The sequence below is a fragment of the Sylvia atricapilla genome, chromosome 18 (genome assembly GCF_009819655.1).
Source record: "Sylvia atricapilla isolate bSylAtr1 chromosome 18, bSylAtr1.pri, whole genome shotgun sequence".
Classification (NCBI taxonomy): Eukaryota; Metazoa; Chordata; class Aves; order Passeriformes; family Sylviidae; genus Sylvia; species Sylvia atricapilla.
This window is the reverse complement of record NC_089157.1, coordinates 7,866,145-7,893,260: the sequence shown is the minus strand read 5'-3', so window position 1 is coordinate 7,893,260 and position 27,116 is coordinate 7,866,145. Positions and strand designations below refer to the sequence as shown.

The 27,116-nt window shown below is 43.4% G+C and overlaps 2 protein-coding genes across 3 annotated transcripts in view; one reads left to right on the top strand and one right to left on the bottom strand.

Annotated features, from left to right (window-relative positions):
* Positions 1 to 25,785, top strand: part of ASPSCR1 (ASPSCR1 tether for SLC2A4, UBX domain containing) — a 38,182-nt gene extending 12,397 nt beyond the window's left edge. Inside the window, exons 7-16 of the mRNA XM_066332227.1 lie at positions 423 to 840; positions 5,380 to 5,519; positions 6,862 to 6,943; positions 7,744 to 7,810; positions 8,597 to 8,659; positions 8,950 to 9,002; positions 19,547 to 19,598; positions 20,309 to 20,378; positions 20,711 to 20,886; positions 22,268 to 25,785. Of these exons, the coding sequence (XP_066188324.1) occupies positions 423 to 840; positions 5,380 to 5,519; positions 6,862 to 6,943; positions 7,744 to 7,810; positions 8,597 to 8,659; positions 8,950 to 9,002; positions 19,547 to 19,598; positions 20,309 to 20,378; positions 20,711 to 20,886; positions 22,268 to 22,281 (1,135 nt within the window). The 3' untranslated portion in view covers positions 22,282 to 25,785. The remainder of the gene's footprint in view (positions 1 to 422; positions 841 to 5,379; positions 5,520 to 6,861; positions 6,944 to 7,743; positions 7,811 to 8,596; positions 8,660 to 8,949; positions 9,003 to 19,546; positions 19,599 to 20,308; positions 20,379 to 20,710; positions 20,887 to 22,267) is intronic.
* CENPX (centromere protein X) lies at positions 23,953 to 27,071 on the bottom strand. 2 transcript variants are annotated; one of them, XR_010745018.1, is made up of 6 exons: positions 27,017 to 27,071; positions 26,890 to 26,941; positions 26,760 to 26,813; positions 26,404 to 26,492; positions 25,970 to 26,268; positions 23,953 to 24,779 (listed from the first exon to the last, which is right to left on the bottom strand). XR_010745018.1 is itself a non-coding variant. In XM_066332259.1 (5 exons), the coding sequence occupies exons 1-5, from the start codon at positions 27,047 to 27,049 to the stop codon at positions 26,254 to 26,256; spliced, it is 243 nt and encodes an 80-aa protein (XP_066188356.1). In that variant the 5' UTR covers positions 27,050 to 27,071; the 3' UTR covers positions 25,730 to 26,253. The 2 variants fall into 2 exon arrangements, 1 of the variants encoding a protein (XP_066188356.1); XM_066332259.1 differs by lacking the exon at positions 23,953 to 24,779 and having other exon boundaries at positions 25,730 to 26,268.
* Between the last annotated feature and the right edge of the window lie 45 nt (positions 27,072 to 27,116).

Here is a 27,116-nt window from a genome sequence, read left to right as displayed (position 1 = left end):
GCTCTGGATCTCAGGCACTTAACTTCCAGCCTCTGCAGGCCCTGCTGGCTTTTGGCAGGGGTGAGTTTGGGGCAGGGGCAACCTTTCTTTGATCGCCTTGCCAGCTCTTTGCAGCATATGCAGAAGGCAGGAGTGATTAGAAGGTATGCTTTACAACTGACTGCTGTTTTTCTCTGGAAGACAGTTTTCTTCCAGAGGAGCAGGACCCTGTTCTGTTGTTTTGCACAACCCCCTGACCCTCTACCTCACACTTCACAGTAACTGGAGCTTGCTCTCTGTAAGCATCTGGAAGAAGAAAGTTGTTAGATCAGAGTGTATTTGAGGCATCTGTTGTCTATGTGTCCTGGACACATTGAGAATAAGGAGAGCAGTACTCTTAGGATTATGATTTTATTTTTATTCCTTTTGGTGTCTTCTTTAAGAGTTGTCATGAAGAAATGCAGCTCATCTGGTGGGGAGGAAGTTGTGGGTGCCACAGTGCCTTGTAATGAGCCAACAGTGAGCCAAGGCTCTATGGAAGAAGCAGTGGATGTGCCTCTACCTCAAGCAAGCGCATTTCCAAAGGACTTGGAGCACAAGGATGTGGCTGTATCCTTAAACAGCTGCACACACAAGCAAGACTCAATTAAAGATCCTCCTGCTAGCTTGGAGGAGCCATTGCATTCCCCAGAGCCTGAGCCTACCCCATTTGTCCCTTTTTTTGGAGATGGAGAGCATCTGGGGGGCTCTCCTACAGCTGTACCATCTTCAAAGCTGCCAACAACTTCTTCCAGCCCTGGAGGCCCTTCTAAGCCAAAGAAGTCTAAGAACTGCCAAGAACTGCGAAAGGAGCAAGAACAGGTAAGGGAAAATGTGTTTGCAGTTTGGGCAACAAAGACTTTTTTTAAATCCTGACTTGCCTGAGGATGCACTCCCATGAGGAAAATGATGTTTCCAGATTTGGGACTTCTTCCCTATGTTACAGGATTAGGTGCCTTGATGACATATAGTTCTGCCTGAGTTCAGAAAGGAAGTAGGAAGAAAGAAGGATTTGAGTTTAAGAATTTGCTGTCCAGAAGTAGGCAAAACTTTGAATCTCTAGGTGTCCTTTATGAATAGTTCAAATAGAGGCAATGCAACTGCATTAAATCACAGTCCAGAAGATCCTCCACCTCAGTGCCTCAGATTTCATGAATAGATGCCCACTTTGTTACCTGTGTCCTATGACTTAATTTTATTAGTATTGCAGATGAAGCAGAAACCTTCCATCCTTTTCCTTTTGTATTTCTGCTGCTTATAGAAGTGTTTTTTGTCTTAATATCTTGCTTTTTAAATAGTCTACCTCTCTCTAACTATTTTCCAGAAAGACAGAAATTGCACATCTCACCATTGCTGGTGTCTCTGAAATAAAACTGTGTTTGTTAAAATTAAAAGTGCTTGAGCCCATGTTGTGATACCAGAACTGATGGTTGAAAAGTGCTGTGATGCCATCCCAGAGTGACCTGGGAATGAGATTGAAGTGTGTTTTCTGTAGGGCAGCTGTATAGGAGCGAATGCCTTCAGGAAGATTGGGTATGTCTGGCAAGTAGCATAACATGAAGTACAGGAGCCATTCAATTAATAATTTACTCCTTGTTACTATGCACTGAGAGTTTCCCATTCTGGATTCTCAGCAGCTCTTTTCTTGCTCCTTTGGCTCATCACTGGGGCCAACTTTCATGTTCAGAGATCCCCTTGGTTGTTTCCGACTCTTTGGTACCTCCTAGAGTTGGAGGTTTGAATCTCCTCTGGTCTGATCCTGCCAGGATTGAACAATAGAAAGCTATAAGTGGAAAGAAAGGATGCCTAGGGAGCTTAGTTCAGGAGAAATTTAGCAAGACTGTGGATGCTTTCACATTGATGTAAAGACTGTACCTTAGTTGACTTCTTTGTGGTTGCAGCCTATTTTTGATGAGTTCTGAATTGTTTAGGAACAGATGCCAGACCCTGGAAAGGACTCTGGAGCAGTTATGAACTGTCAAAGTAGTAGAAAAAGGCCATGCCAACCTGCAGTGGTGAATATTTCAGTATATTAGAAACATGTTTGGGTCTGTCTAATCAGTGTTATTTAACCTTTTGAAACAGACCCTTAACATGGGGAATTAAACAGTAGTCTGGGTGATTTGTCCAGTCTCATATGTTGCTTGCTTCAGTTGCACTCTTGTCTGAGGAATTTGGGAAGGAGGAGTTTCCATTATGTCTGGGAAGGGAGAAGAAGTGCAGGGGTTTGTGGTGGTATCCTTCACCAGTCTTGTTGCCCACACTTCTCTGTGTGCTGGGAGAGGCAGAACTCCATCATTTCACTGACTTCACAGCTTGATGTGGTGCTGTGCTTTTGGGCATGGTCTGGGTGGTAGTGACTGAAGGACTCACATGAACTGATGTCTTTCTCAGAATTGCAGTCCAGTTCGAACCATTTCTTGGAGCCAGCCGTCCTTCCACTCTGAGAGCAGCTTTGGAAGCAGCTGCAGATTCTATTGGGGGAGTTGTGTCCTTGTGTTAAACAGCATGTGATTTTGACGGCTGCTTTCAAGCCCTTTGATCTCTGGTACTTTTGCTGCTGATTGATTACATTTTGTTCCCTCATCCACTCCTGCCATCTTCTACTCTCTTCCCAGCAGCAACAGCCAAGTAGGGCTAGCCACATGGCATCTGCTTTTTGTCCTTTTTCAGTCCTGAGGAAAAAAAAAAAAAAAAAACAAAACAAAACAAATTATTTTTAAACATCAAAGGTCCATTTTTGTAAAAGAATCTTCCCATTAATGCTTTGCCTGTGTGTGGTTTTTGAAGCTGAAGAGAGGCTGGATAAAATCTGTGCCGGCATCCTTTAGTTTCTTGGGCTAAAGATGGTTTACAGACAGCTGCAAGCTGACTTTGATGTCAGAATGTTAATTATTAGAAGGTAACTTTAAACCAGATTCACCATGAGATTAGAGCTCCCAGAGGTGGTAGAGAGGAAGTAGGTCTCTGGGGAGAGTTTGCTGCTGTGGAAAGCACAATGACCACTATTTCACTTAAATCATAAGAGTTTTCCTCAGTTTACCTGCTTCCCTGACCACAGAGTGAACTACAGAGTGAACTACAGAGTGAACTACAGAGTGAACTACATTCCTCCTGACGCCTGACTTTGTCACACAGGCTGCACTTATGTAGATCTTTCTGTGAACATATGGCTTCAGCCTCATGGTGAAAAGTGCCTGACGTTTCAGCTTTGGTAGAAGAATAGACTTTGAAGAAGGAAGGTGCCAAAGCTTAGCATCTTTGTGTCTTTGGCTCCTTGAAAAAGTAGAACAGCAAAATGCGCTGCTTGCTTTCCTCCATTTACATAATGGAAAGGAGAACATCGTGTGGTGGTTATTTATTGTTACAGGAGATAGTTATGTTTTATCACAGTTGCAGAAAACACTGTGTGTGCAGTGGGCTGGGAAGTGAGTTAGTACTCCTGGAGTCTCTTTTGTAATCATTGTGGGAAGTTCATTTTTGGATTCTGTCCATGCTTTAGGATTGTTGAAGCCCACAACAAGGAAGAGGAGTGAACACTTAGGACTGGAATATATGTCTGCCTTGTGCCATCTTATGATTGCCAATGCCTTGGCAGATGCCATTAGCTGTGACCATAATTTGGATAGGGGCAAGCCCTTTCCCTGTGGAATCCCACTGCTGTTGCTATCAACTAAAGTTCTTGTTAGAGCCAATACAAAATGGTAGCTTTAGGATTTGCTAATGCAGACTTCAGAGTTCTCTCCATTGTATCCTAGCACATGCCATAGGATATGCCTCCTCAGTCTTTTGGGTTTGGGCTTTTTCAGAAGACGTTTGCTTTCACTACGTGTTTAGAATGAAATGAAACTCAAGCTTGTTTGAGGAGATTAAAGTACACGTTCTTGGGGAGGCCTGATTAATTCTCCTCTGGCCTCTGATGTGCACTCACTGGAGCATCAGTGGGCAGTGATTGGGATCATGGTGCAGCCTGCTTCTTCCCTGCAGATGGTCCTGGGCACTTGGGGTCCTTCCTGAAGCACTGGCACCCCCACCCTGCCCGGGCCCGGGGAAAGCTGCACTCAGGCTCCTTTACCCACTCGTTAGGGCTGACCCTGCTCAACTTTCTAAAAGTAGACATAGCTCCCACCCACACAACCTCCATCTTTTAATTTCTCAAATTACCCTTTAGTGCCCACAAGTAGAGTGAACATTGCCTTGTAATTTGTGTTATGCTTTAGACAATGGAGAAGACTCCTGTTCCCAAGTTGCCAATGCCTGGCACTTGCAGCTGGGGGAGGGGTGAGTGGATGGAGGGAAGACATCCGGGTGTTAATTAGCATTGTAAAGAGTGTATGAGAGAATGGGGAGAGAAGAAATGGGAAACGGGTTCATTCACAGAACCTGTGGCATTGTTAAACTGGCAGCTGACTAGGAAGAAATGCTTGATTAACTACCAAAAATGTTTGTTCCTGCGAGCCTCTTCAGCCACCAACTGTGTCCTCCCTGCATCTCCTGTAGCCTTCAGTATGCTGTTCTCTGTGTTTGCAAGCTTTGTTCCTTTAAACAGTTTTGGAATTTAAAAAGTTTGACTTGTTTGAGAGCCAGGAGGTGTAACTGCCTCTTGTATTCTTGACTCTGGCTGTGGTTTGTATTCACATGCAGGCACGGCTGCTGCTTTGGGCAAGAGAGTAGTCAGCCCATCACCTTTCCTGGAGAGGGATCCATTAAAGTCCTGCTGCCTGCAGAGATGGCAAATGCTCTTGATGTTAGTGGTTGTGGCTTCCATTTGAGATTTTTAGGGGGTTGTGAGTCTTGGTATTAGCTTGTTTTGTTTTGATTTTTTCATAACTGCAACTGCAGTTCTAGGCTAGGCCCAGTTGCACTGGAAGGTTTGCCATTATGACACCCAACTCTGGGCTCCAGAGGCTGGGGGAGCAGGCAGCCAGGCTCTCTGTGCCCTGCTGGGCAGGTGAGAGGGGTGTCTGTGTGCAGCTTGGAGTGCCTGCTCTCAGCTCTGGTATGTAGAGAAGTTGCCAGTAAATGTATTAAGTACCTTTATTGCAGCTGATGCCTACAGGGCACTGCTCTTCTGCATCTCTGTGCTCTGATGCAGCAAAGGCTGATCTTCAGGTGAGGTACTTACTTTGTAAGTGCAAAACAAAAAGTTTCACTATTTAAGGGGTCTTTCTGCACACCAGAAACCAGGGTAAAATTTTGAAAGGTGTGCAATGAAACCCTGCAGTGGTTTAGTTCAGAGAGCTGAACAGATCAAAAGACAGTATTTGCAAATACTGTCCTTTTACTCTTTTTCAGGAACCTTAAAAGATAAGCAAAACAATGCATTTAAAACTAATTGAAGTACACTTTTTTTTCCTGTAGCTGGTAGAACGAGAGCCCCTTATATGTCACCTAGACCTACTGGAACAACTTCCTGGTGGCCCAGAAGAGCTTCCTGATGAATTTTTTGAAGTCACAGTGGATGATGTACGGAAACGTTTGGCACAGCTGCAGAATGAGAGGCAAGTTCCCTTTCTGCTGTGAGTGAGATTTGCTGTGTCCTGTTGTTGAGCAGAGTGACAGTGATCCACAGAGCTTATGGCATTTTTGGCCAGTAAGGAACACCTTATATTCTAAGTAACAGAATTAACCTTTTATTAGACCTCATCAGAAAGACCAACTTAACCACAAGTCAAGACCTGAGAATGTTTGGAGCAGGCACTCACACACACACATAGAGCAATTATAGGAAGCTGACTAACAATGTATTGCACTGTTCAAGGTAGCTTGCTTTCAAATAGTCATGATTTTATTTCATCAAACTTCAGTTCAATAAAAACTCAGATGAAGATAAACTGGCCTTCCTGTCACAGCAGCATTTTGCTGTCTGTATGTTCCTTAAGGAAATTAATTTCATGAATGTATTTCGTTTCAAGTGGATCAAAGCATTCCTTTAAACATTACTATAACTCTCCAAGACTGTGGAACAGTCTCCTTTATGGTATAGCCAAGTCCAAGTTGAACTTTTTACTTAGCGTTGATTCTTTTCCCACAGGCCACTGAGTACACATAATATTGCCTGAAAATTGCTCTGCTGCTTGTGGGTCTGGAGTATTTAGTGGTACAAACGTAGAGTAATTTGATTGGGGATTACTGGAATACAGATCCCCCAAAAATACCCAATTTCCAAATTTGCTGATGCTTTCCCCTTACAGCCAAGGATAAAAATAAAGGCAAGTTACACATCAGTTATTTGGATACAAAGAAAAGATACTAAAGCTGAGTATGGGATATGTTTGGTGTCAGCTAATTTCTTTACTTATGGGCAAATATGTAATTACTTTCTTACATTTATTGTTTCATCTTAAACACAAGATGACTTTTATTTTGTACCCACTATTCCTTTTAATAATGATCTACAATGCCAGTTCTTTAATGACCTGAAGCTTTTCATATTTTTCCCCTGTTGCTAATTAATACTTACTAATTTTTTGTGCCAGCATTGTTTTTCAAGTTCAGTAGCTCTTCTGCCCGTGTGGAGTAATCATGTCCAACCCTAGTCTCTGCTTTTTTTGGATTAGTAAGTCCTTTTCATATTGAGTAGTCTAAGCAGACTTTCCTGTCCTCCTTGGATCTTTTCTTGCATCTGCTGTCATCAACTTACTTTTAAACTTGTACAGCAGAAGTAATGTTATAGTACTCTTGCTGATGTTCAGTAGTTTCAGGAGGTAGGGAAAATGCTGTGAGAAATGCACTGAACAGTTGAGCAGTTCTCATCAGCCCTGCTTGGGTCTTCTGCTAGCTTCATGAAGTAAAAATACATCGTGAAATTACAGACAACTTACCTTCTTCCCACGTGTGTAGGAAACGCCTGGAAGAAGCTCCACTGATGACAAAGTCTTTGAAGGAGTCCCAGCTGAAGGAGAAGTTGGAGCGTTACCCAAAGGTAGTATTTGTTCGTTTTCCAGTCCCTCTGGCTAGTCCAGACTTGGGGATTGAGGACCTTGGGATTCAGTTGCGATTCACAGGCCCTTAAGCTACTTATAGGGAGATTTTTCAAAATCCCATCCCTGTTAATTGTTTGTGGGACTTGCATAAGGGTTGTGCCATGTGAACACCACTGTACTGTAATATGGTAATATGTCACTGGTTGAGGGACTGGCAGTAGAGTTCTTTCTGTTCTGTTCCAGATGTCTCAAAACCCTTCTGTTGTGCACACATTAATCTGTATGACTGAGCCTTCCTGCCTGCCTCTGTAGACATTTTGTTAGTATCTGTTTGAAATGTTACAAGTTGGATTTATTTTACTCTGTAACTATGATCATTGTGCAGTTCTCAAGTTAAGTGCTTTCTGACCAAGCTGGAGGTATGTCAGGAGGATTCCTGCTGCTGTGGACACGTTAGGATGCCAATAAACTGCCTGCACCTGTCCATGAGGGACTGTCTGCTGTTTGTGCATCATTTAGCACAGGGAGCTCCTACTCTCTGAGCAAGTGCTGCTGCCTTTTACATCGTAGTGCTTTGACAGATGAGCTCTTGTGTCCCCCAGGCAGCTTCTCGTTCCCTGAGAAGCTGTACAGCACTGTGAGCCAAGTTGCTCTTCTATCCCTGTAAATACCTCAGGTCTCCCCATTAAAAAACCAAACCAAAACAAAAAAATATCCCAACTTGCCGATTCTAAGCCAAGGACAGGTGTTACAGAGCAGTGATAAACCACTGTCCTAATCGTCTTTGTCTCTGCTCTAGGTGGTGTTGAGAGTTCGTTTTCCAGACCGCCATGTTCTGCAGGGGTTCTTCCATCCCACTGAAACTGGTAAGACTGATCACCCCTTCATCCTGTGCAGCTGTAACTCATGGCTCCCACCGTGACAGCAGAGAGTGTGTCTGAACAGATCTTTTTGTTGCCTGGCAAAGAAAAGCTGCTGTGCAAAAGCAGCAATAGGTAGTTACACTGTTGTTGTAGGGCCCCTGAATGGACTAAGAGACTTTGGGCTAGTTAAGTTAGTTAAGGGCTACCTGGGGGAGATGGCAAAATACTTGTCCTTGTGTGGAAGCTGTCCCACTTGCTATCCCCTTGTTTATGTCTAAATGATGTGTTACTGGGATGTATTTGAAGACTTCCTCGTGTTAATGCATGAAACATTTTTGGGGAAAACACAACACCCCCTTCCCCAATCCAAAACAAACCCCAAAAAGCAGGAAGGAGAAAAAACCCAATTTTACCAACTGTACTAAGAGAGGGAGTATCCTCATGCCTCTGTCAGTTCACAAAAAGCGATTAGACCATGCACCAAGTAGCTTTTACTGTTATTACTAAAGAGCCTCTTATTTTTAGCTGTCAGCCATAATTACCTGCACAAACTTTTTTGATAGTTTTGTAGGCATCCTTAGATTTTTCCAAAGGACCACCAAGTCAAAGTGATTTGTTTTGTTTGGTTTTTTTCTACAAGAAACTTGTGATAGCAACTGTGTACTTTGGAGAAAAAGGCAATCTCTGTACCTTCTAGAGGGCATTTGTGCTGTTACAAGTTAGCCTTCTTGCCCAACATTTGAAGAACCAAATATAATTTAGCAAACCTTTCTCTCTTTTTTTCCACAGTTGGCATTCTGAAAGACTTTGTAAGAAGCCACCTTGCTGATGCAGAGTTGCCATTTTACTTGTGTGAGTGCAGTTGATAATATTTGGCCTTACTTTACAAAGCCTGTTTCTAGCTGTGGGATGTTGATGCCTGAGATATGCCCTGGGAAGGGATGCCTTCCCTAAAATGCAGCTTCACGGTGCAAAGGAGGTGTAACCTGCTCTCTTAGTCATGTTATGCTTCTGCCTAAAAAGCAGCATCTGTGGGCATACGAACATGTCACCCCTTCAGAGAGCAGGGATGCCTCCCATACCTGTGTTTGATGTTCTGGTTGCTAGGTGGTCCTGTTTTATAACTTGTTTTTTAACTTCAGTTGTTGCACCTCCCAGAATCATCTTGAACGATGAAAGTCTGACGCTGTTTGAGGTAAGGACCCACACATGGGCTCTGATTCTCTCTGGTTTGTGCTCCCCTTAACCTTGCCTCAGGCTTTAGTTACTTTTAAAAGCAGCTGTATGATTCTGTGATCCCTGTAGGCTTTTGCTCAGCCAGGGCTAGTGGAACCAGGTGTTTAGGAGCACAAGCTCTTCACCAGAAGAGGTCCACCTTGTGCAGCAATAGGCAGAGGCACACTGGGGGCAGGGGTGGGGATTCACATTGTTTGGTACACGCTGGGTACCCTACATAGCTGGAGCTGTATTTAACCTGGAATGTTATTGTGAGAGCTGAGCTGAGCGTGCTCTGTCTGTAGCTGGACTAGGATGGTAAGTGATGAGACTTGATGGGGACAGGGAACTGTTTACAATTTCTACAGCAGGAGCTAGAGGCCATATTAGACAAAATTCTGACCTTTTTGAAATCACTATTTGAGAGTCAATGTACAGTGAAGAATATGCATTCTTTTTGTATAGTTTTCTCTGAAAATGCTTAATTACAGATTCTCAGTTTCAGATTCCTGGAGATTTTTTGCAAGTGTCAGATAAGGTGATCTTGAAGTCCCTGAACAGAGGCTATTGGCTGTGTAGATCACACATGTTAGGAGTGATGGAGTGATTTTGCCAGTGACTTTCCCCAGACTCACACTGGTTAAAATGTTCTGTCATTCAGAAATGCATGGACCATTCCAGGCTGATGCACCAGAGATCCTTCAGAGTAAAGTCTTGTGCAGTGGCAGTGACAATTCTTGCTGCCCCTGAGGGGAGTGGGGAGAGGGGTAGGGAAAGGGACTTTTCAGGCAGCATGGTGAATTAGGGAGTGATTAGCATGCCTCAGAAGTTGTTTGCAACAGAATTTTTCATGTTCCACAACTTCCTGACCAGGCCATGTGGAAGAAATACACCTGCAGAGGCTTTTAGATGATTGAATGTTCAGATCTGTATCTGCTTCCTGTTGATCCTCTGATGCTGGTTCTTGTCTCCCTTGTTAACTTTGGTCTGTTTTCTAAAGTGTTCTAAATCCTCTGCTTACCTCCATTTATGCCTTGCCTGCCTCCCCAGCCTTGCAGTACTGTTCTTTTATTTTTGCTTCCTCAATGCACGTCTCATATTTCTCTGGATGTCTCCTGAAACACGACTTTTTTAGTAAAACATCACAGGAATAATTACATCTCGTTGTCTTTGAAATAAGAAACCTTATGGCAGAAATTTTGTTTAATTTGCTGCATTAAAGCCTTTGTTCTGTACCTGGCACCATTACTGGTGCTTGTTTTATGTGTGGCAATTTCCCAGTTTCCTAGTTGTGACATTTACTGTGAAATTCATTCTTTGTGGCAGCTCCATGAAACATGACAACATGTTAAATTAGTGCTTTTTAGAGACTTGGAGGTGCCTTACAGCCCAATCTTAGGGACTTCATTAGAAATCACAGCTTTGTGAAGAACCTGGTTGATTTTAGTGTCAAACATCTCCAGACTACGGTGGCCTTCCATGGACTGCAGTGCTTGCTGTGGCACATGGCAAAGGTGCAAAGCCTTGACTTGGATACAGAACTGGGACTGTTCAAGATGCTATGCTCAAAAGTGGAAAATTCTTTGAAAATGGAGTGTTTAAGGAAAGGATTTTTTCTTGTTTCTCATACCCTCTCTGTCACCATGAAAGAGAAATAATGTCCAACTAAGATGAAGGGTGTCGAATCCAAACTTTATTTAAGATACATTTTTATTCTTGCCACATGTAATCACACCATAGTCAAATTAAACTAGTGGTTATGTTGAGAATTTGGGTATAATTAAAGGAAAATAAAGTTTTAAAATCTAATCTTAACTATAGTCAGTACAATTACTTGCAAAATGTGGAAAAAAAGTATAATCTCATGCTTAGAATATTTTTTAGGGATTGTAACATTACAAAGGGATTATTATTACATTAGTTCACAGTTGCATGACTTTGCATTTTTGGCTTACCCAGCTGGCTCAGCATAGGTAAATAAGATGTGCAGGGAAAATAATTTGAGCTTCCTGTGCAGCCCATTGAGCTCTTATGTTGATCATAATGGCTTTGGAGCAAAAACTTAAGGTGATAAAATCATCAGCTCATTACTGAATAGCAGTAAAATCGAAAAAAAACTCCTTCCAAAAGCAAAGTATTCAGAGCAAAATAGAGAACATCACTGTGTGTGGACCAGGGTTTGTCTGAATAACATCCAGATCTGGTCTCACATCTTCAAAAGGATCTGGTGAAGGTGCAGAGAAGGGGAATGAGGTTCATCAGAGATCTGCAATGTTTCCTGTGTATTTTTTCCAGAGAAAGACTGAGTAGGTTAGGACTTGTCAGTCTGTAAAAGATGTGACTGGAAAGGGAATAACATGCCAAGGAGAAGCTGGAATGCATTGAGTTCTTGTTCTTGACTGTGAGTGAGTGGCATCAAGTGAGGCAAGCAGGAGCTGGAATAGATGGAAGAAGATAGTTTGTGTGTCAGAAAACTGAGGCATAGAATTCTTAGTCACAGGGTACTATATACTAAAAGTATGTACTGATCTGAGAAAAATTTGGACAAGTTCAAGGAAGATATTTAGTAAGTATGTCTTAATATATAGAAACCTTCTCAGGAGGCATCTAAGCTGAACATCGTTGCTAGCTAATCACTTATAAGCAGGGATACTCTTCTATTCATCTGGTTTTTGTTCACTGTTAGGGTACTGGCTGGATTGAATGGACTTCTGCTCTGTCTATGGTTGTTCTGTCCTTGGGAGAAGTGTGTTTAATGTCAGTGGCTGTGTAGCCTATGTCCCTTGCTTGGGGCCCTTCAGCCCTTTCAGGTCATGGTCTGTTATGGCAGGAATGATTCTGTGTGTTTATAAACATTTTACTTGGATGAAGCATCAAACACGAAAAAAACAATTCCTGACGAGAGCTTGTCATGCTGTTCTGGTTATCCAAACTGGTGTCAAAGACCACAGAACTCTGACCTGCCAGGATGGTGCCTTATCCCAGTTCGGGCTGGCTGATTCTGGAAGGAGCTTTGCTGCCATTAACCAATGTAAATCCTTATTCCTCTTTAACTTTCACCATGTTAGTGCAGGCCCCATGCCATAATTTTCCTGCGTGGGTAAATTTTCCCCTCTGCTGGGGTCTGGGTGCCTGGAAGAAAGGGGCTGAAGGGTCTTTCTTCTCTGGACAAAAGCAGGTGTGGAAATCACTCCAGCTGTTGTGTGCGTGCCCTCTGTGTCATTGTTGGCTGCCATGTTTAGAAGCATCTGCTCTGAATGAGGCTGCACTGCCTGAGTCTCTGGTCACTCAGTAGAAATAACCCTGGCCCGGACCAGGAATAAAAGAGATAATGTTTATGGTGCTGGGGTAGGAGGGGCAGCACTGGGGGTGGCCTTCTAAGCTGAGAAATCTTCAGTCTGGTAAGAGGTTTGCGTGGGCCAAGGGTCCCCACTGGCTGTGAGACTGAGTGCTGTAGAACAGGCTGCAGTGCCTGACAGTGCTGGGGGGGGCTAGGCTCTGTGGGGAGGGGGTTGTGAGTTGTGAAGACCTTTTCCTTTTCATTCATCTTGTGGTTCATGGAAGGGAAACATCTTGTACTTTAGTCAGAGCTCCCCTTCTGTTCCCTGATCTGGAAGGAGGAGGTGAAATGACAAATCTGCTCTGTAAAGATAGGAGGGAGATGGTTAAGGTACTTTGTAAAATAATGTGGCTTTGGGGTTGGAGAAGGAGGAGCTTTGCTCTAAGGTGACCTGGCAGTATGCAGCACCCCTGTAGTGAGAAAGCTTGTTCTGGAATAACAGTGTTGTGGTGCATAGGATGGGAAGGTGGATGAAGTGCTGAGGAGTATGCAGTTCTTCTGGACATCATAGGAAAAAGAGAGCTTGGGTAAAGTAACAGTACAACTAATTGCTCAAGATTTTTGAGTTTTGATGTATCTTTGTTGGGTTTGGAGGATGTGTGAAAAATTCGGGAGGAGGTTTGTCTTTAGTGGTAATACATCTCTTTAAGGGTTCAGGTTGTACCATGCAGCTGCCAAAATTTGCCTCTTTTGCCCCAAATGCTGCATGTCTGTCAGGTTAGCTGTGGCCTCTTGGGATGCTTGGTGCCTGCTGTGCTCCCCTTGCAGAGGTGCCTGCATATAACCTGACTCTTGATTTTTCCAAGCAGGTACTACCATAGTGTATCTAGCCATTCTGGATTTTTTTCAACATTTTAATTTTCATGTTCTCCCAGGTCCTAAGTTAGCAGTAGGCTATTCTCCACTCTACAGACTATGTTGGTGGTGTTGGTAAGGAAAAATGGATGGTGTCTGAGGCAATAATGTGAGCATGTTTGAGCATTCAAATATTTATAAGTTACTGAAATTTGTGCTGAAGTCAATAAAAGAAATGACTGCAGATGGAGTACCACATTACCAATATTTCTGCTCTTTCTACCCTCTCCCTCCGTTCAGGCTGACAGGTTTGGCACCACATTCATTACATTTGATCACTTACAATGAAGGAAGAACCTTTACGCTGCTAGCGAAACCAGGAAAAAAGACAAATGTTGTTGACTTGTTTGGCAAGATACTTGGACTGAAAGAACTGTCTGAAGTGAATTCTCCCAAAATCTGCGTGTATTTACAGTATAGTGAACACACAGATTGGCAGCAGTGTGGAGTTTTTGGAACCCATAAAGACTTCAAGGCATTGCTTTGATTTTTTGTTGTTGCTGTTTTTGCTGGCGGCCTTCTCCTCATGTCCCTTGAAGTGTTTTATAATGTTCTGCTCTCCAGAGCTGATCAACCACAGGCTTCCCTGTTGTAGCACTTGGCTCTGGGTTCCTTATAGCTCCAGTGGCTTGTTTGTGTTTTTTCTAGGCTGTCTGAGATTTTCAGAGTTACTTCTTAGCTTCTTTCTCCTCCCAGAATTAGGCGGTTTTGTAGTGGGTTTCTAGGGTGGGTTAGTGGAAAAAAATCATTGATTGCTGTGTTAATACTAGGAAAGATTTAGCGGAAAGTAGAAGTACCAGTCACTGGAAAAGTCGAGGCAGCAGAGAGGGCAGGAGGCCATCCTCTGTCTAAAAAGGAGCTAAAGGAATCCACAGGCTTCCACATAAATATTTAGGTCTTCTAGTCAGATCTTAGAGTGCACTGAGTGTTTCCTCTGTTGCATACCATGAGGCAGAAATCCAGATGAGCTGTTTGTTCCTTTCTTTGCCTTTGGTTCTCTTTCCATCTCCAATTTGTTAATGCCACTTTGAGCATGCTTGTTCAGTGAACCTGACTACAACTCAGGCAGTACGAAGCCTTCTCTTTTGGCAAGAGTCTGAATGCAATTTCAGAAAAAATTACTTCATCAGAGTCAGTCCATCAGAGGCATTTCCTGTGGCAGGCCTTGTGGTTATTGCACTCACTAGCAAAGAAAATTGCAATTAATACTGAAATTCATCCAGCACAGAGGATGGCATTCACCTAAAAGTCTTAGTCTTCTGCATCCAGGATTTTATCATCTGACTGCATTTGGTAGCAATCTCACCTTCTCTTTGTGGTGAGGTCTGTTACTTATGCTTGCAGAGGCTGTCCATGCTTGCCTCATGATGCTGGCTTTGAGGACAGCTGGATTCTTCAGTCCAAATGACAGGCTTCCTGCAGAACTGAGTTTGGAGTGGAAATCCTGCCCAAGATGTTCACTGCTTCTGTCAGTTTTGAAGGCCAGATTTTTTGGGTCTCAGCTATCAAGGTCTCAATTGATTGCCCTTTATACTTGGATTCCGTCATAAGTAGCTGTCTCAAAATGGCCGTTTTCAAAGTGTTTTCAAATCTTATCTTTGCCTTATGAATTTTAAAAGTCCCCTGGCCTAGCTGGATCAGACTTCCTCCATGTTGGCCACAGAATATCCATCTCCTCTGGCAGTTGAAGTCCACATTGGGCAGCTTTGTTCTCAGGTTATAAACATGAACCGCTTGATCTGCCTATTTCACCATGACTGCGGTGTTTATTTCTGTTTCAGCAATGCTGTGCAGTCTTGCTGAAGAAACTTTTGATCCACCGGTCTTCCAGTTGAATTTTCCAAGAGCTAGTTTATGTGTTTGGGGTGTGTGTACTATGCAATATTTCATGTTGGTAGCTTGGGTTTCTCCCTCCATGTGCGTGTTCCTTTGAAGTGCTTGTTTTCTTATTCATCTTCCTAACATCAGTCTAACAGCAGACCTGTGGCACTCTGATCTTCTGGGATTGTGTAACGGAAAGAATGCTGCTCCTTCTGGCACTGTAGGTTCCCTTCAACAGCAGCCTCTGCCTGGTCTGACAGCATTGCTCTGTCAAGGAAGAGAACGACTTCCCAGGAATAATGTACATCATCTGTAATGCTCTGCTCTAAGATTTTTTTGCATATGTATGTCTGAGAAAGAGGAAGTGTTGAGGTCTTATTTGGGGAGGGTTCTCCCTGAAATATTTCCCGTGTTCTAGAGAAGATGTTACTAAAACACGCAGAAAAACAAAGCAGAAATATCTCTCTGCTGTATCACAGCTGGATTCACAAGGGACTGTTGTTCTAAAGTGGATATTTTTATCGTGGAATGTGAGATGCAGCAGCCCCAGTGGTGCCACTCCACTGCCAGGATGCCATGCTGTCACAAACCACGCTCACCACCGCAGTGTCCAAGTAACTGTTCGCTATCTCTCTGAGTAAAACCGGAGTTAACTCAGCTGCATAGTTTCAGACTAAATGTGGCTTTATGAGTAACAGGCTGGTCTTCAGATCTCTGAAATAGAAAGTGTTCATTTAAGCTTCTGCAACTGTAACTAAGCAAATGGATGAAGCTGTGTTATATCTTTTTAAAATCTGAGGAGCTCGTTATTTAGAATGATACTTACTGAATGAGGGGGGTAATAGGCAGGACAGTGACTTCCTTTTCTCCTTGCCTCAGTGACTTTCTAATCCCTTCAGAAGAAAACTGTCCTATGATTATGGTCTTGGATGGGGCTTTGGAGACTTGCACGCTTGGTTCTCATTGTTACTGCTGCCATCCTGTGTGACCTTGAGTAAGTCATCTCTTCAGGTCTCAGTTTTTTCATCTGTATAAAAAAGAAAAGCCCCAAAAAACTGAAACAAAAAAAAAATGGAAACCCACAAAACTAAAAACAACCCAAAACCTCAAAGTATTTTTATTTATATTGCATCTATATAATTGCACAATGGGACACCATTTTCAGCTGGATTTCTAGGTGTTGGTGCAGTGAATCTGACTATATGTTGTAAATATGCTTTGCACAGTGTGATTTTAACGTTATGGTTCAATAGATTAATAGCATCTATTTCTCCAGTCAGAATGGCAGGTTTTTTTGGCTGGAAATAAAGCGGCAAGGAAGAGAAATGGTGGGTGTTGGAGTGTAGTAACTGGCTGTTTTCTTAGTCCTATTGTAGTAATTATCTGCATATAAGTGAGTGGAGCTTTTTGAATTACTTGCTTCGAATATTCTTTGATTATTTTGGTCAATCTGGCAGGCTCAGTGTGACTCTAAGAGTTCTCAAAATCTGTTCTGATTCACAGATGTTATTGCAAGGGCTGTACACAGTGAGCTGCAGAGATGTTCTCCTAGAAACATTGGCAGATGCATTAGAACAACTGCAACCATTAGAATAGCTGACTTGAGGATACAGTTTTCAGGTGATGGTCTGCCCTGTGTTTGATCATTACATTCTTAGGTGTGTTAGAGAATGCTAAAGGCTTTGACTTTGGGATCGTATGTTTTCATGGACAGAATCTCCTAAAACCTCCTCATCTTTATGCTCAGACAGTCCTTGGACAGTGGGATCATTCTACTGGCCTGCTTTTATTTTTAATGTGAAATTGCTGCTGATTTAAATACTTCCAGATTATAAAAAGCTCTGGGACAGCATTAGCTCCTGCCACTGACTGGCTAGAGAATTCCCAGGTGAGGGGTAGCTGGCTGCCTTCTGTGCTGCACCCTTGGGAAGTGCTGGGATTGGGGTAGTACTGGACAATTTCTTGCAAAGGAAGCTAAATCAAGGCTTCTGTGCATGAGCCGATAGTCTGTTTGAATTGAAGAAAAATAACTTAATGGATGGAGGTTTACAAAGAGGGGACCCCATGTCAGCTGACCCCTAGGAAAGGATAGGGATGCAAGGAGTGGAGCCATGGGAAGGATGTTGCATTCTCTGTACTGTCTAGCTCCTTTAAGTTTCTTTCAATTAAGATTTTGAACTGCGGCATTGGGACTGAAGTTTTGCCAGCAGTGGGAAATGGTTGTGGACGTGGATCCTGAAACTGTGAACTGTGGTTATTTGACGACCTGGGAGTAAATAGGGTAGAGGTTTATACTGGGGCACAGTCTGTCTATGTGTTTGTTGGTCCAGTGAGTCTGTCTAGCTCTTGGTCTGTTTCTCACTCTCTTTCTCTCTTTGTGCCTCACACAGGCCCTGCCATGAATTTTCTCTGACCCCTTGGGGCCATTCCCACATGAGGCTTTGATGTGTGTGCCCAGAGCTTGATTGACAAGGAAGTTTCAGTGGCAACAGCAGGGAAATGAAGAGAAAAGGGCAGGGCTTTGAACTAAAGGGCTTTGAGTTCTGAGTTTCTGTGCTTACTTATCTCCTTCAGAATGTTAATTATTTACCGAGATAATTGGTCAGGAGGCAAAAAAAAGAGAGGGGAGGTTATTAAAAAATTCCAACACTAACACACTACAAAAACCTCATTTTCCAACTTGCAGCTGGCATGAAAAGGATGTTGTGTGTAAAAGGGCTTGAGTGTATGTATGTTGGGGGGGCCCTTTTTAAGGCACCCATTTCCTAAATAGACGAATGCTGTAGAAACATCAAAGCTCTTGTGAAAGTTTTTTCTGGGGTTTCTAAACCATGTCTGGTACTTTGTAATTAAAAAAGTTTATGGTGAACTGTCTTTGTAACTGGAGCACAACCAGGCAACCTTAGGCCCTGTTGATTGAGGAAAGAAATGTTAAAAGACCTAATAAATAATTCTTTTGCTATAGTGTCAGTTCAAGGATGTGAATTTGCCTGGATGCTTTAGCAGGAGTTGAGTCTTGGAGTAGAGTGATAAATGTCTCCTGTTTCAGCCTAGCATGATGTTGACTGTGCTGCATGACACAGTCTCCTATGGCCTCTGGATTAATGTCAAAAAAATGTGTAATACCATATGCTCATCTGAAGCTTGTAGACAGGAGGAGAGGTGAAGCTATTTCATTTTTCCTTCAGCTAATACAATTTTATTAGTCTCCATATTAGGCAGCAGTCCTCAGCCTCCTCTGTGAAGATTAGGGTTCTGTTGAGTTCTGGTAATTGCTGTGCTGGATTGGGTCCAAGGACCATCATTCCAGTATCCAGCTTGGGCTGATGGTGGCAACAGAGGCTCAAGAAAACTTCAGAGCAGTCAGTCTGCCCCGCACAGTTCCCAACTACAAATGAGTGATACCATGTGGGGCAGTGACTTGCTTTTATCTGGTTATTTATTTATTTAGTGGGACAAGTTTAGTGTTAGGGAAAACATAGACCATAACTTAACATTTGCTGCGCAGTTTCTGGTTGTAGCAGTACTTGCCTCTTTTTTACAGCACGATGATTTGGTTTCTTTACCTGTACCTGTCTGTTATTGCAGGGCTTCCTAAAAGCTTAACAGAATTGCTTCAGGTAGTTATTCTTTATGTGGTATTACACTGGCATATAACACAGGTAATAAATACAACAATTATTTTCTCAGAATCTGTTCTGGTACAGTTGGTTATGTCATATCATATTAATCTTCTGCATATCATACCCTTTTAAAAATCTAAGCCTGAGCTTGCAGTAGTGTCTGTTTTTAGCATGAAATTTGATAACTTTGACTCTCTTGCTCTGTGTTTCCCTTGGGAACACTTGGATGCACCACCAAATGTGGTGGTGTAGTGCTTTGTAACGTATCACTGAGTTTTTTGAAGATGTGGTCTGACACTGTAGGTGGCAGAGCAACCTCCATAGGTAGGTCCCTCCTTTATACCTGCAGGTGCATTTGTGATTCCTTAGAATCAAATTACAGGAACTTCCATTGAAATAAAAGAAAAAAAGAAATAACCACCAAACCCACTGGATAGAAAAAATGTTTGAATATGACAGTTATTCTGATAAGTAGGAACTAGGAATTCAGATTGGATTTATAAAAGGAAATACTTAATCCTGGAAAGGTGGTGAAACTAGATAAATTTCAACTACAGACAGGATGTAAATATAATAAAATGATTTAGAATAGATTTTGGGAGGGCATAGGTGTATTTCTCTTCCCTTGGTGTCCTGCAGTGAGCACTTGCTTTAGAGGTCTCATTGCCTGTTAGGAAGAACCAATCATAAAATTTTCCTTCATGTCTTACTCTGAGTGGCCAGTGCTCTGCACAAATTTTAAGTTTTTCTGAAATACAGATGGTTAGTGACCTTGGCTTGAACTCCATGAATTTGTCTGTAGCTGTCTAACCTGCCTCTAATGTTCCCAGTGAACTGTGAAAGTATCCACAGATAGTGATACCTTCTTTTTCCCTTTTGCTGCAGGCTAAACTTTTTCCAACTGCTGTCATTCATTTTGGATCAGAGGAGTGCAGGGGTGAGTGCATTTCCTCTCTCCTTCAGCTCACTGTATAGTTCCTGTAGTAGACTCAGTATTGCATCCTTACTGTCAGAGTTGTTCTGTCAAAAGAAACTGCAGTCCTTGAGAATGCTGGTGAATGTCCACATTCTGACTGGCTAAAGCTCTTTAGATCTGGTTTGATCAGTTAGCTTGAGCACAGATAGAGACATTGCACCTCTTTTATGGAATTTGATAGGCTGGGGAGTAGGCATTGTCTGCCATGGATCAAGAATGATAGAAGAATGACTCTGTTAAAAAAATCCTGTCATTCAAAATGTTAACTGGACAAATATCTATGAAATGCTTTTGCAGAGCTCCTGTGGTAGTGGACTGGCTAGAGATGGTGGAACAGATCTGAATCTTTGGTTCTTTGGCATCTCTGGTTTATGCTTAGAATCCCTGTTTCTCCCAGAGACCAAAGTATGCTCTGGCTTCACAGAAAAGTTTCTGAGATGCAGTGAGCACTTAAAGATGTGAAGGTTTTGAGGTTTGAATGATGAAATAGAACACCTCTGAGTCACAAAAGAAACTGGTATGGTTTGTAATGTCCTGTGTCCTTTGGGGGAAGGTGATGTAGGTTTACTGTAGTATACAGCTGGTATTTTTTGAGGTGAGAGCTATGTGATACTGTGGTGATTGATGTATCTATGTTACCAAATAAGTGATTTGGTTTAATTTCTAAACAGCTTGTTACCTGAAATCGGACCTGGCGAGCTCTGCAGTGTCTCCTTCTGCAGCTGATTTATTAGTAGGCAGGTATGTTGGGGTTGAACAGAGTTGCAAATGCCTTATTATTTCAGGAATGGAAAGCATGAAATGAGCTCATCTTACTGCAAAGAAATGTGAAGATACAAGGACTTCCTTCTCTCTAGAAAACAGTTGTACTGTCATACTTGACTTCATAGCTTTATGAGTCCTTTGCAAAGTAGGATTTCAGTGACTTAAGTAAATACTAGTGCTTCTATTGTGGATAAAGAAGAGCTATTTCAATCCAACTTTAAAAGTTTAAATATGGTGATACAGGGGGCTATTATGAAAAATGAAGCTTAATTCTACTTGCTTATTTTCTTTCTCTAATGTTTGTCCAGATCATTAGTTTCTTCTACGTCATCAACTTTAGCAGCAGTGGCTCCACCCCTATCTGAACCAGATGTGGAAAGTGACAAAAAGACTGTTGAGCAGCCAGAAGCATCCAGCACTCAGGGAGCTCCACAAGTGTTTAGAAAGGTCCCTGGGAAAATACCCAAGTGGCTGAAGCTTCCAGGTATCAATGAATCATAGAAGAGCTCTGCTCGTTCTGAACTGTCCCAAAAGACAGCCTCCTCTCTGCCAAACATGTTGCATATTGATGGTATTGTTGCAGATGTCAGCTTTTGCTTGCAGGACATTTGGTTCACTGCATGTCAGTCACAAATTTGTTGGTGACTTGAAGCTCAGCCTTCACTGGAGAAGTATATGAATGCAGATTGTGAACACTGGAAAATCTGATGTCTAATCCATATGCTTTTGTAGCATTTTTAACTGTGTTCTGAACTTCATGTGCTGAGCTCTTATTTCTGCCAGTGTAGTTCAAATACTAATAGGCAGCAGTTGGTACAGTTGGTACCAACTGTACATACCCAAGAGCCCATGTAATCTGTTAAATCTCTGGCACAACTTTCCTTTTGGTGCTGTGCTCTGTTTTAGTACTTACACTTGAATTTTTTAGTTGGTTTTCCTTTTTTAATCTTCACTGCAAACCAGGGGTTTTCCATAATTCAGATTGCAACCAAGTGTCCATTATGATTTTTTTCTTGTTTTATCCTAATCAGAAAACTGTGACCTTGTTTTTAGTCCCAGAACAAATGGCTTATGTGTGTATTTTAAATGAGAATTTATACAGAATATGAAGTAATTATAAAAAGATGTCCTGAATTAAACAATCGGCAATATTCCCTTTTTGATGCAGTGGCAAAGACAAGGGGAGTGGGGGGAGAGGAAGAGAAAGAAATGGGGGAAAAAAGAAAGAGAGACATTCAGTGTACTCCCTTAATGGCAGCAAATCTAGTAATTCTTATATGGAGTGACTTGGCTAATAATGCCAAATGTTAACTTCATGGATGAGAATTTTAGTATTTGTTTCTGGAAGACAGTGCAGGGCTATCAGTTTCAGCAGGCAAAGGGTAAGGTGTGAAGGCAGCCAACAGTGGGTCAGTGTGTTTCCCTGCTGTGGCTGGTCTGGTTTAGATTGGTGCTGAGATACTGATGAAGTGGGAAACAGAATCTTCACTGTTTCCCATTTCTAGTATGTTTTGAAGCATTGCATTTGAAATAGTTTTTTTTTCCAAGATTATCTGGATAAAGCACAAAATATCATCTCACTTACCTCTGCAGGTTTCGCTTTTAACAGCTGTTATGAAAGGTTAATAATATGCTCTAAGCTGCCTGTCAATAACATGAAGGATTATTAGAATAACAGGAAGTTCCTTGCTCCAGAAGTTGTGATGTATTTACCATTTCATCTCCCCAAGTGCTCTCTTGTGGTCCCCAATGCTTCCTGAGCACAGCAGTGACCAGAACCCTCAGCCACTAGATTGTGTTATTGAGAAATTAGTAAGTGATAATTATATATTAAGTGTTTTAACGGTGCTATGTTTATTTTGTAGGTGGAAAGAGATGAAGCATCCTGGGCTGCTGGATCACTGTGCAGCTGTCAGCTGTGCCCCTTCCTCCACAAACTTACTAAGAACGTTTAAAATTTGTTGGTGGCCCTGGAGAGATCTAAACTGTATGAACATTAGTTATAAAAAGAGAATGGCTATTTGAGATACCAGTTGCACCTGGTGAAGGAGTGGAGAGCCTGTTCATGGTCTTTGTGACTACAGAAGCAAGGTTAGAGGTTAAATTTAAGGTTTCTTGCATGCAAATAATAAGAAAAGATAATTAAGGGGGCCATGATTACTATATACTTTCTGCAAAGGACTTTTAATTTATTTCTACCCATATTTTTTAATTCAGATCCTCTCAATTCCACCTTCAGAGATCACCTGAGTCTAGCTGCCTGTATTCTAGCAGCAAGATACAATCTGGTTCAGCTTTAATTAATTGTTAATTGGTGTCTAGAACAAGACCTCTCTCTGCCTCTTAGTGATTAGGGTTAGTGCTGCTGATAATTCTGGACATAGATGGCTGGAAAATGAATGAAGAGGAAGCACTTAAGTTACTTAAAGGAGTTCAGATGAATGAACTTTCCTGTGAAGCACTCAGGCTGCTGCACTTAGATTGTGTTCAGTTGCCAGAATCTTGTTAACAAGCAACACAGGTGTCTGTTCATGGAATGCCTGTTCAGCTTGTTTCTGCCCTAAGCTCTAGTTTCATTTTCACTGTGTATAATTACAAAAAGTAATTAGTTACAGCAAGGGAAAAAACACCCAGTTAAAGGGTCTTTTCAAATGACAGCTGATTGGTGGCCTGAGTATTCCCAGAGCAGGTAGCTGTGCTCAGCACTGCAGTTAGTGTACAGGGAAAAGGCCCGGTCCAGATTTTTGTCTCCTGCAGACATCGTGGGGGAATGAATACTGATTAGAATTGCCCTTCCACTGGAGATGAACTCTGCAGTGCCATGGCAGTCATGGTGTTGGGTTTTGTTTGAAGTCTTGTCCATGGATCAGTGATCCATGGAGAGCTGGGGTGCCATGGTACAGTAATACCATGTTTTCCATTTTCCTCGTTTGCTCCCTGCACTGTATGTGCATCTGCACAATTTGTAGATGTAATAAAGCAGAGTGGCCACGGGGGCCCTTTTGGTCGGTCCCTTTGATAGCTTCTTGCCCTGGCCCTTGGTGTGTCTGTCAGTTCACAGGAAACTGCTCTCTATTCAATAGGCCTGTCATGCCTCATTCCCTTCCTCCCATTTTTTTTTCAACAAAGCAAAACGGAGCTTTGTACCATCTGAATGAACTTCAGAGTGGCTAGAAAGGGCACCCTGGGTTCCTGGCACTTGTCATTGTCTCCCTGGCTGGCCAGCATTTCCCTTCAGGTCTAATTACTTCCAAATGCTCACAGATGCTTTGAAGAAACTTGGAGGGAGGGGGAGGCATGAAAGAAAGGAAAGAAAGGTGGAAGAGGAAGGAGATTCAAAGCAGGAGTGCAGAATGCTTTAGCAAAAAAGGTGATTGATTTCTTATATGACACTCAAACGTAAACAGGGAATGTGTGTGGCCACTGGCAGTGAGAATGTGAGAGCACTGTGTGCAGCTCCTGTACTAAATCCTCCCTGTGGAAAGCAAGCCCTTCTGCCACTTGATAGGCTGTAACAGACATAGCACAGCAAACCAAAAAACCAGTCAAATAATGTTTGAAGTTTATTACTGTATAGTGGGTTAAGTGTGGGCTGAGCCTATGTGCATAGGACTGTTGGTATCTTGGCTCGGGTGTGTCAGGCTCATTCCTGTCACACAAATCAGAGGAACAAGGTAGCTAGAGCCACCTTGCTGAATTTAAGCAGGATATACTGTGGGGAAACCAGGACCCATTGCTAATGATTGGTGGTGAAACACTTGTGCTGGTGTTTTTGGTTTCTAGGATTAGAATATGCAGAAGCAGTGTGGCTGGGAAGAAGTTGCAGTGTGCCTTCAGATGTGCCAGTCCTTATTTTTTGAAGAGCACAGGTGACATCAAATAGTACAATCTGCTTAACTGATTTGCTTAGCTGCTTAAATTATGTCAGGTTTTGTAAAGGGTTAGCACCACAAGTATCCCCTGCAAGTACCTGACATGGGAAAACAAGTTTAGGGACATAAGCAGCAATATCAGTGTTTCTGGGGCAGTTTCAGGGGTTAAATATAGGGATTTTACATTGCTGACTGTGTTCCCTCAGGCAGTTCTGCCCATGCTTGTCCCTTGTGTAACTTAGCTATGCATCAAACCCAGTTTAACAACAAGAATGAAAAATTGCTACCATCAGTAGCTAACGGAGAGGTCTTTTTCCCCTTCCCTATACAAAGAGTTACTTTTAGCTGCTGCTGCTATTCAATTGCTGTTTTACTGTGGATGTCCACATGGGCAGGTCTCTTCTCTGTGTGTCAGGGAAGGGAACTTGAGCCTTTTTAGGGCAGCAACTTTGGGACTGCTGTTTTAGTAGGAGTCAGAGTGGAGGCAGAGATGAAGATCTGAAATCTGGAAAAGGCAAGGAAGTAGGATTGAATTCTTTAAGGGGGACAGGATACATCCACATTTAAAATGAGGGGTTCTTCACTAAGGTACTTGCTACAAGGATTCCTGCTGTGCTGAAGAACAGTACCTGCAGGTACCTGATGAACTGGTTTTGTTTCAGTGTAACTTCTGCTATAACAGCTGAACTCATCCCCAGGGTTTTAGGGCATATCACTTGCCTTTTTTTTCTTTCTATTTTTTTACCAATGGTTGTGGGGCTGAAGGTTGAACTAGGTCAGTTCCTTCACTGCATGTGTTGTACAGCTGAACAGTTGATTTGGGTGAGAAGCTGCAGGACTGCTTAAGCTGGGACTGTCACTAGAATGTGTACTAAAATTGAAGTTTTTGTGAGGTTTCCAAGTGGTTGGTGTCTTGGATGACCCTGATAGCTCCTAGCTCAAAGTGCACAGTGACCTACTGAGCCTCTGCCTGTCACAGCTCTTCCTGAGAAAAGGAGTACTCGCTGTTGCTGATCCTGCAGTGAAGCAGCTCTGTGCAGGCAGCCATGCATTTCCCAGCAGGGCCACTTGAGTTGTGTGGGTCCTGCCCACATGTGTAAGGTTTCTTATTTCACAGTGGCCCCCCTGCTGCCAGAGAGGCCAGGCTGTCCCGTGATGTGGGATTCTCACACATGCTGTTTGTTATTTTGTCCTTTTTTTCCTTTCGTCCTACAAAGATTTAGGGAAGAGGGTGGGTGAGGGGAAAACTGCAAGTCTTTGAAGCAACTTGACTTTTGATGATGAATTGCAGCAAAGAGCCTACGCAAGAAAGGGAGACTTGGTTTTAACTTACTGATGTTTCTTTGTGAGAACAAATTTATAGCAGGGGGAGCAGCCTCTGAGGAGAATACTGAATGGTTAAAAGGTTTCAAGCATTCTTTGATGTCACAGCCCTGGAGAAATACTGGAAGGTAGTGAGGGACAGACACTGTTTATTTATAAAATAAAGATCAGTTACCTACTCTTGGCAAGAGCCTGTGACTAAGCTCCTGTTAATGATCTATTCATCAGAAAGGCTTGAAGCTGCACCTGGAGTTGCTGTTACAGCTGCCTGCTTGAGGCAGTGAGAGCCTGAAAGCTGGATGATATTTCCAGCCGTTAAGTCTTTCCATGCATCTCTTTCTCACATTAGCTAAGAAAGCAGCAGCATCTTACCATGTTGTGAAATACAGGCCTTTGTTACCAGGAATAAGGCAGCAAGACGGAAAGCAGTTGTGCACTCAGCTGAACAAAATAAGCCCCTGGCAGCCTCTTCTCAAAAATAGTATCTGACAGCATCGTTGCTTTGGATTATGTTGTGCTTGTAAAGGAGAGAGGGAACAAAAGCAAAATAACAGAGGAAGAAAAAGTTGAGACAGTTTGTCCCAGTGTTTCTGAGCCTGTGGCACGCGTCAGGTTGGGACTGTCTGCTGAGAGGTGACATGTGCTTCAGGAAGCCTCTAGAAATCCAGAAGCTGTAAGAAAAGAGCATCAAGTAAGTCAGGACAAAGGCTGGGTTCTCAAAACAATTCCCAAAAGGATGAGGATTAGGCTGTTTCAGCTCATATCCTTATCCTGCTCCCACGCAGTTCAGGTCTACAATTACATACCAGCTGCGGCAACACTTTCTCCAGCTGCTCAGTATCCACTTTCTCCAGGTCCTCTGCCTGAGCCTGCCGAGCTGCCCGTGCTGCTGCTTCTGCAGCGCAAGGGAAAGAAAGGGGAGGGCAGTGAGAGGGGTCTGGGAGTTGTCACCTGGGGCGTCTCATCCGGGACGCCGGGCTGGTGTGCTGGGCGGGAGGAAGGTGGCCCAGCGCCCCGGATAGTCCGGGAAGCCGGGTCAGGACTGCAGCCGGGCGGGAAGCAGCAGAGCTGGAGCAGGACGGGAGGAGCGGCAAATCGGCGGGTGCTCGGGGAGGAGTCGGGACCCCATCGCTCTAAGGCTGGGGAGCCCCTGCGCGCTCACCTCGGACGAAGACCTTCAGCAACTCGGCCATCAGCAGCTGCGCGTCAGCGTTAACTGCAACGACGGGGCGGTCAGGGGAGGCGGGAGCTCGGCCCGAACCGCCCGGACCCGCCCGCCGCCGCCTCGGTACCTCGGGTCCTCGCGTCTCGGAAATGGAGGCGGAGAAGCCGATCCACGGTGTCCTGCAGGAGAGAGGAACAGATGAGCGGGGCTGGGGCCGCGCCGGGCCCTCGGGGCAGCGCCCGAAGCGGCCGCACCTTCCTGAAGCCGCCGGCGCCCCGCTCCTCCATGGCCCGCGCGCTGCCGGCACCGCCCCCGTGCGCGCGCCCGGGGCGGGAGCGCGCGCGGCCCGAGCAG

What these genes read in the sequence shown, in the direction of transcription:
- CENPX (XM_066332259.1), bottom strand. Translation starts at nt 27,049, where the DNA reads ATGGAGGAGCGGGGCGCCGGCGGCTTCAGGAAG. An exon ending in CCGAGACGCGAGGACCCGAG is followed by an intron (nt 26,814 to 26,889) that starts GTACCGAGGCGG and finishes CCGTCGTTGCAG; the next exon opens with TTAACGCTGACGCGCAGCTG. An exon ending in GCTGAAGGTCTTCGTCCGAG is followed by an intron (nt 26,493 to 26,759) that starts GTGAGCGCGCAG and finishes CTTGCGCTGCAG; the next exon opens with AAGCAGCAGCACGGGCAGCT.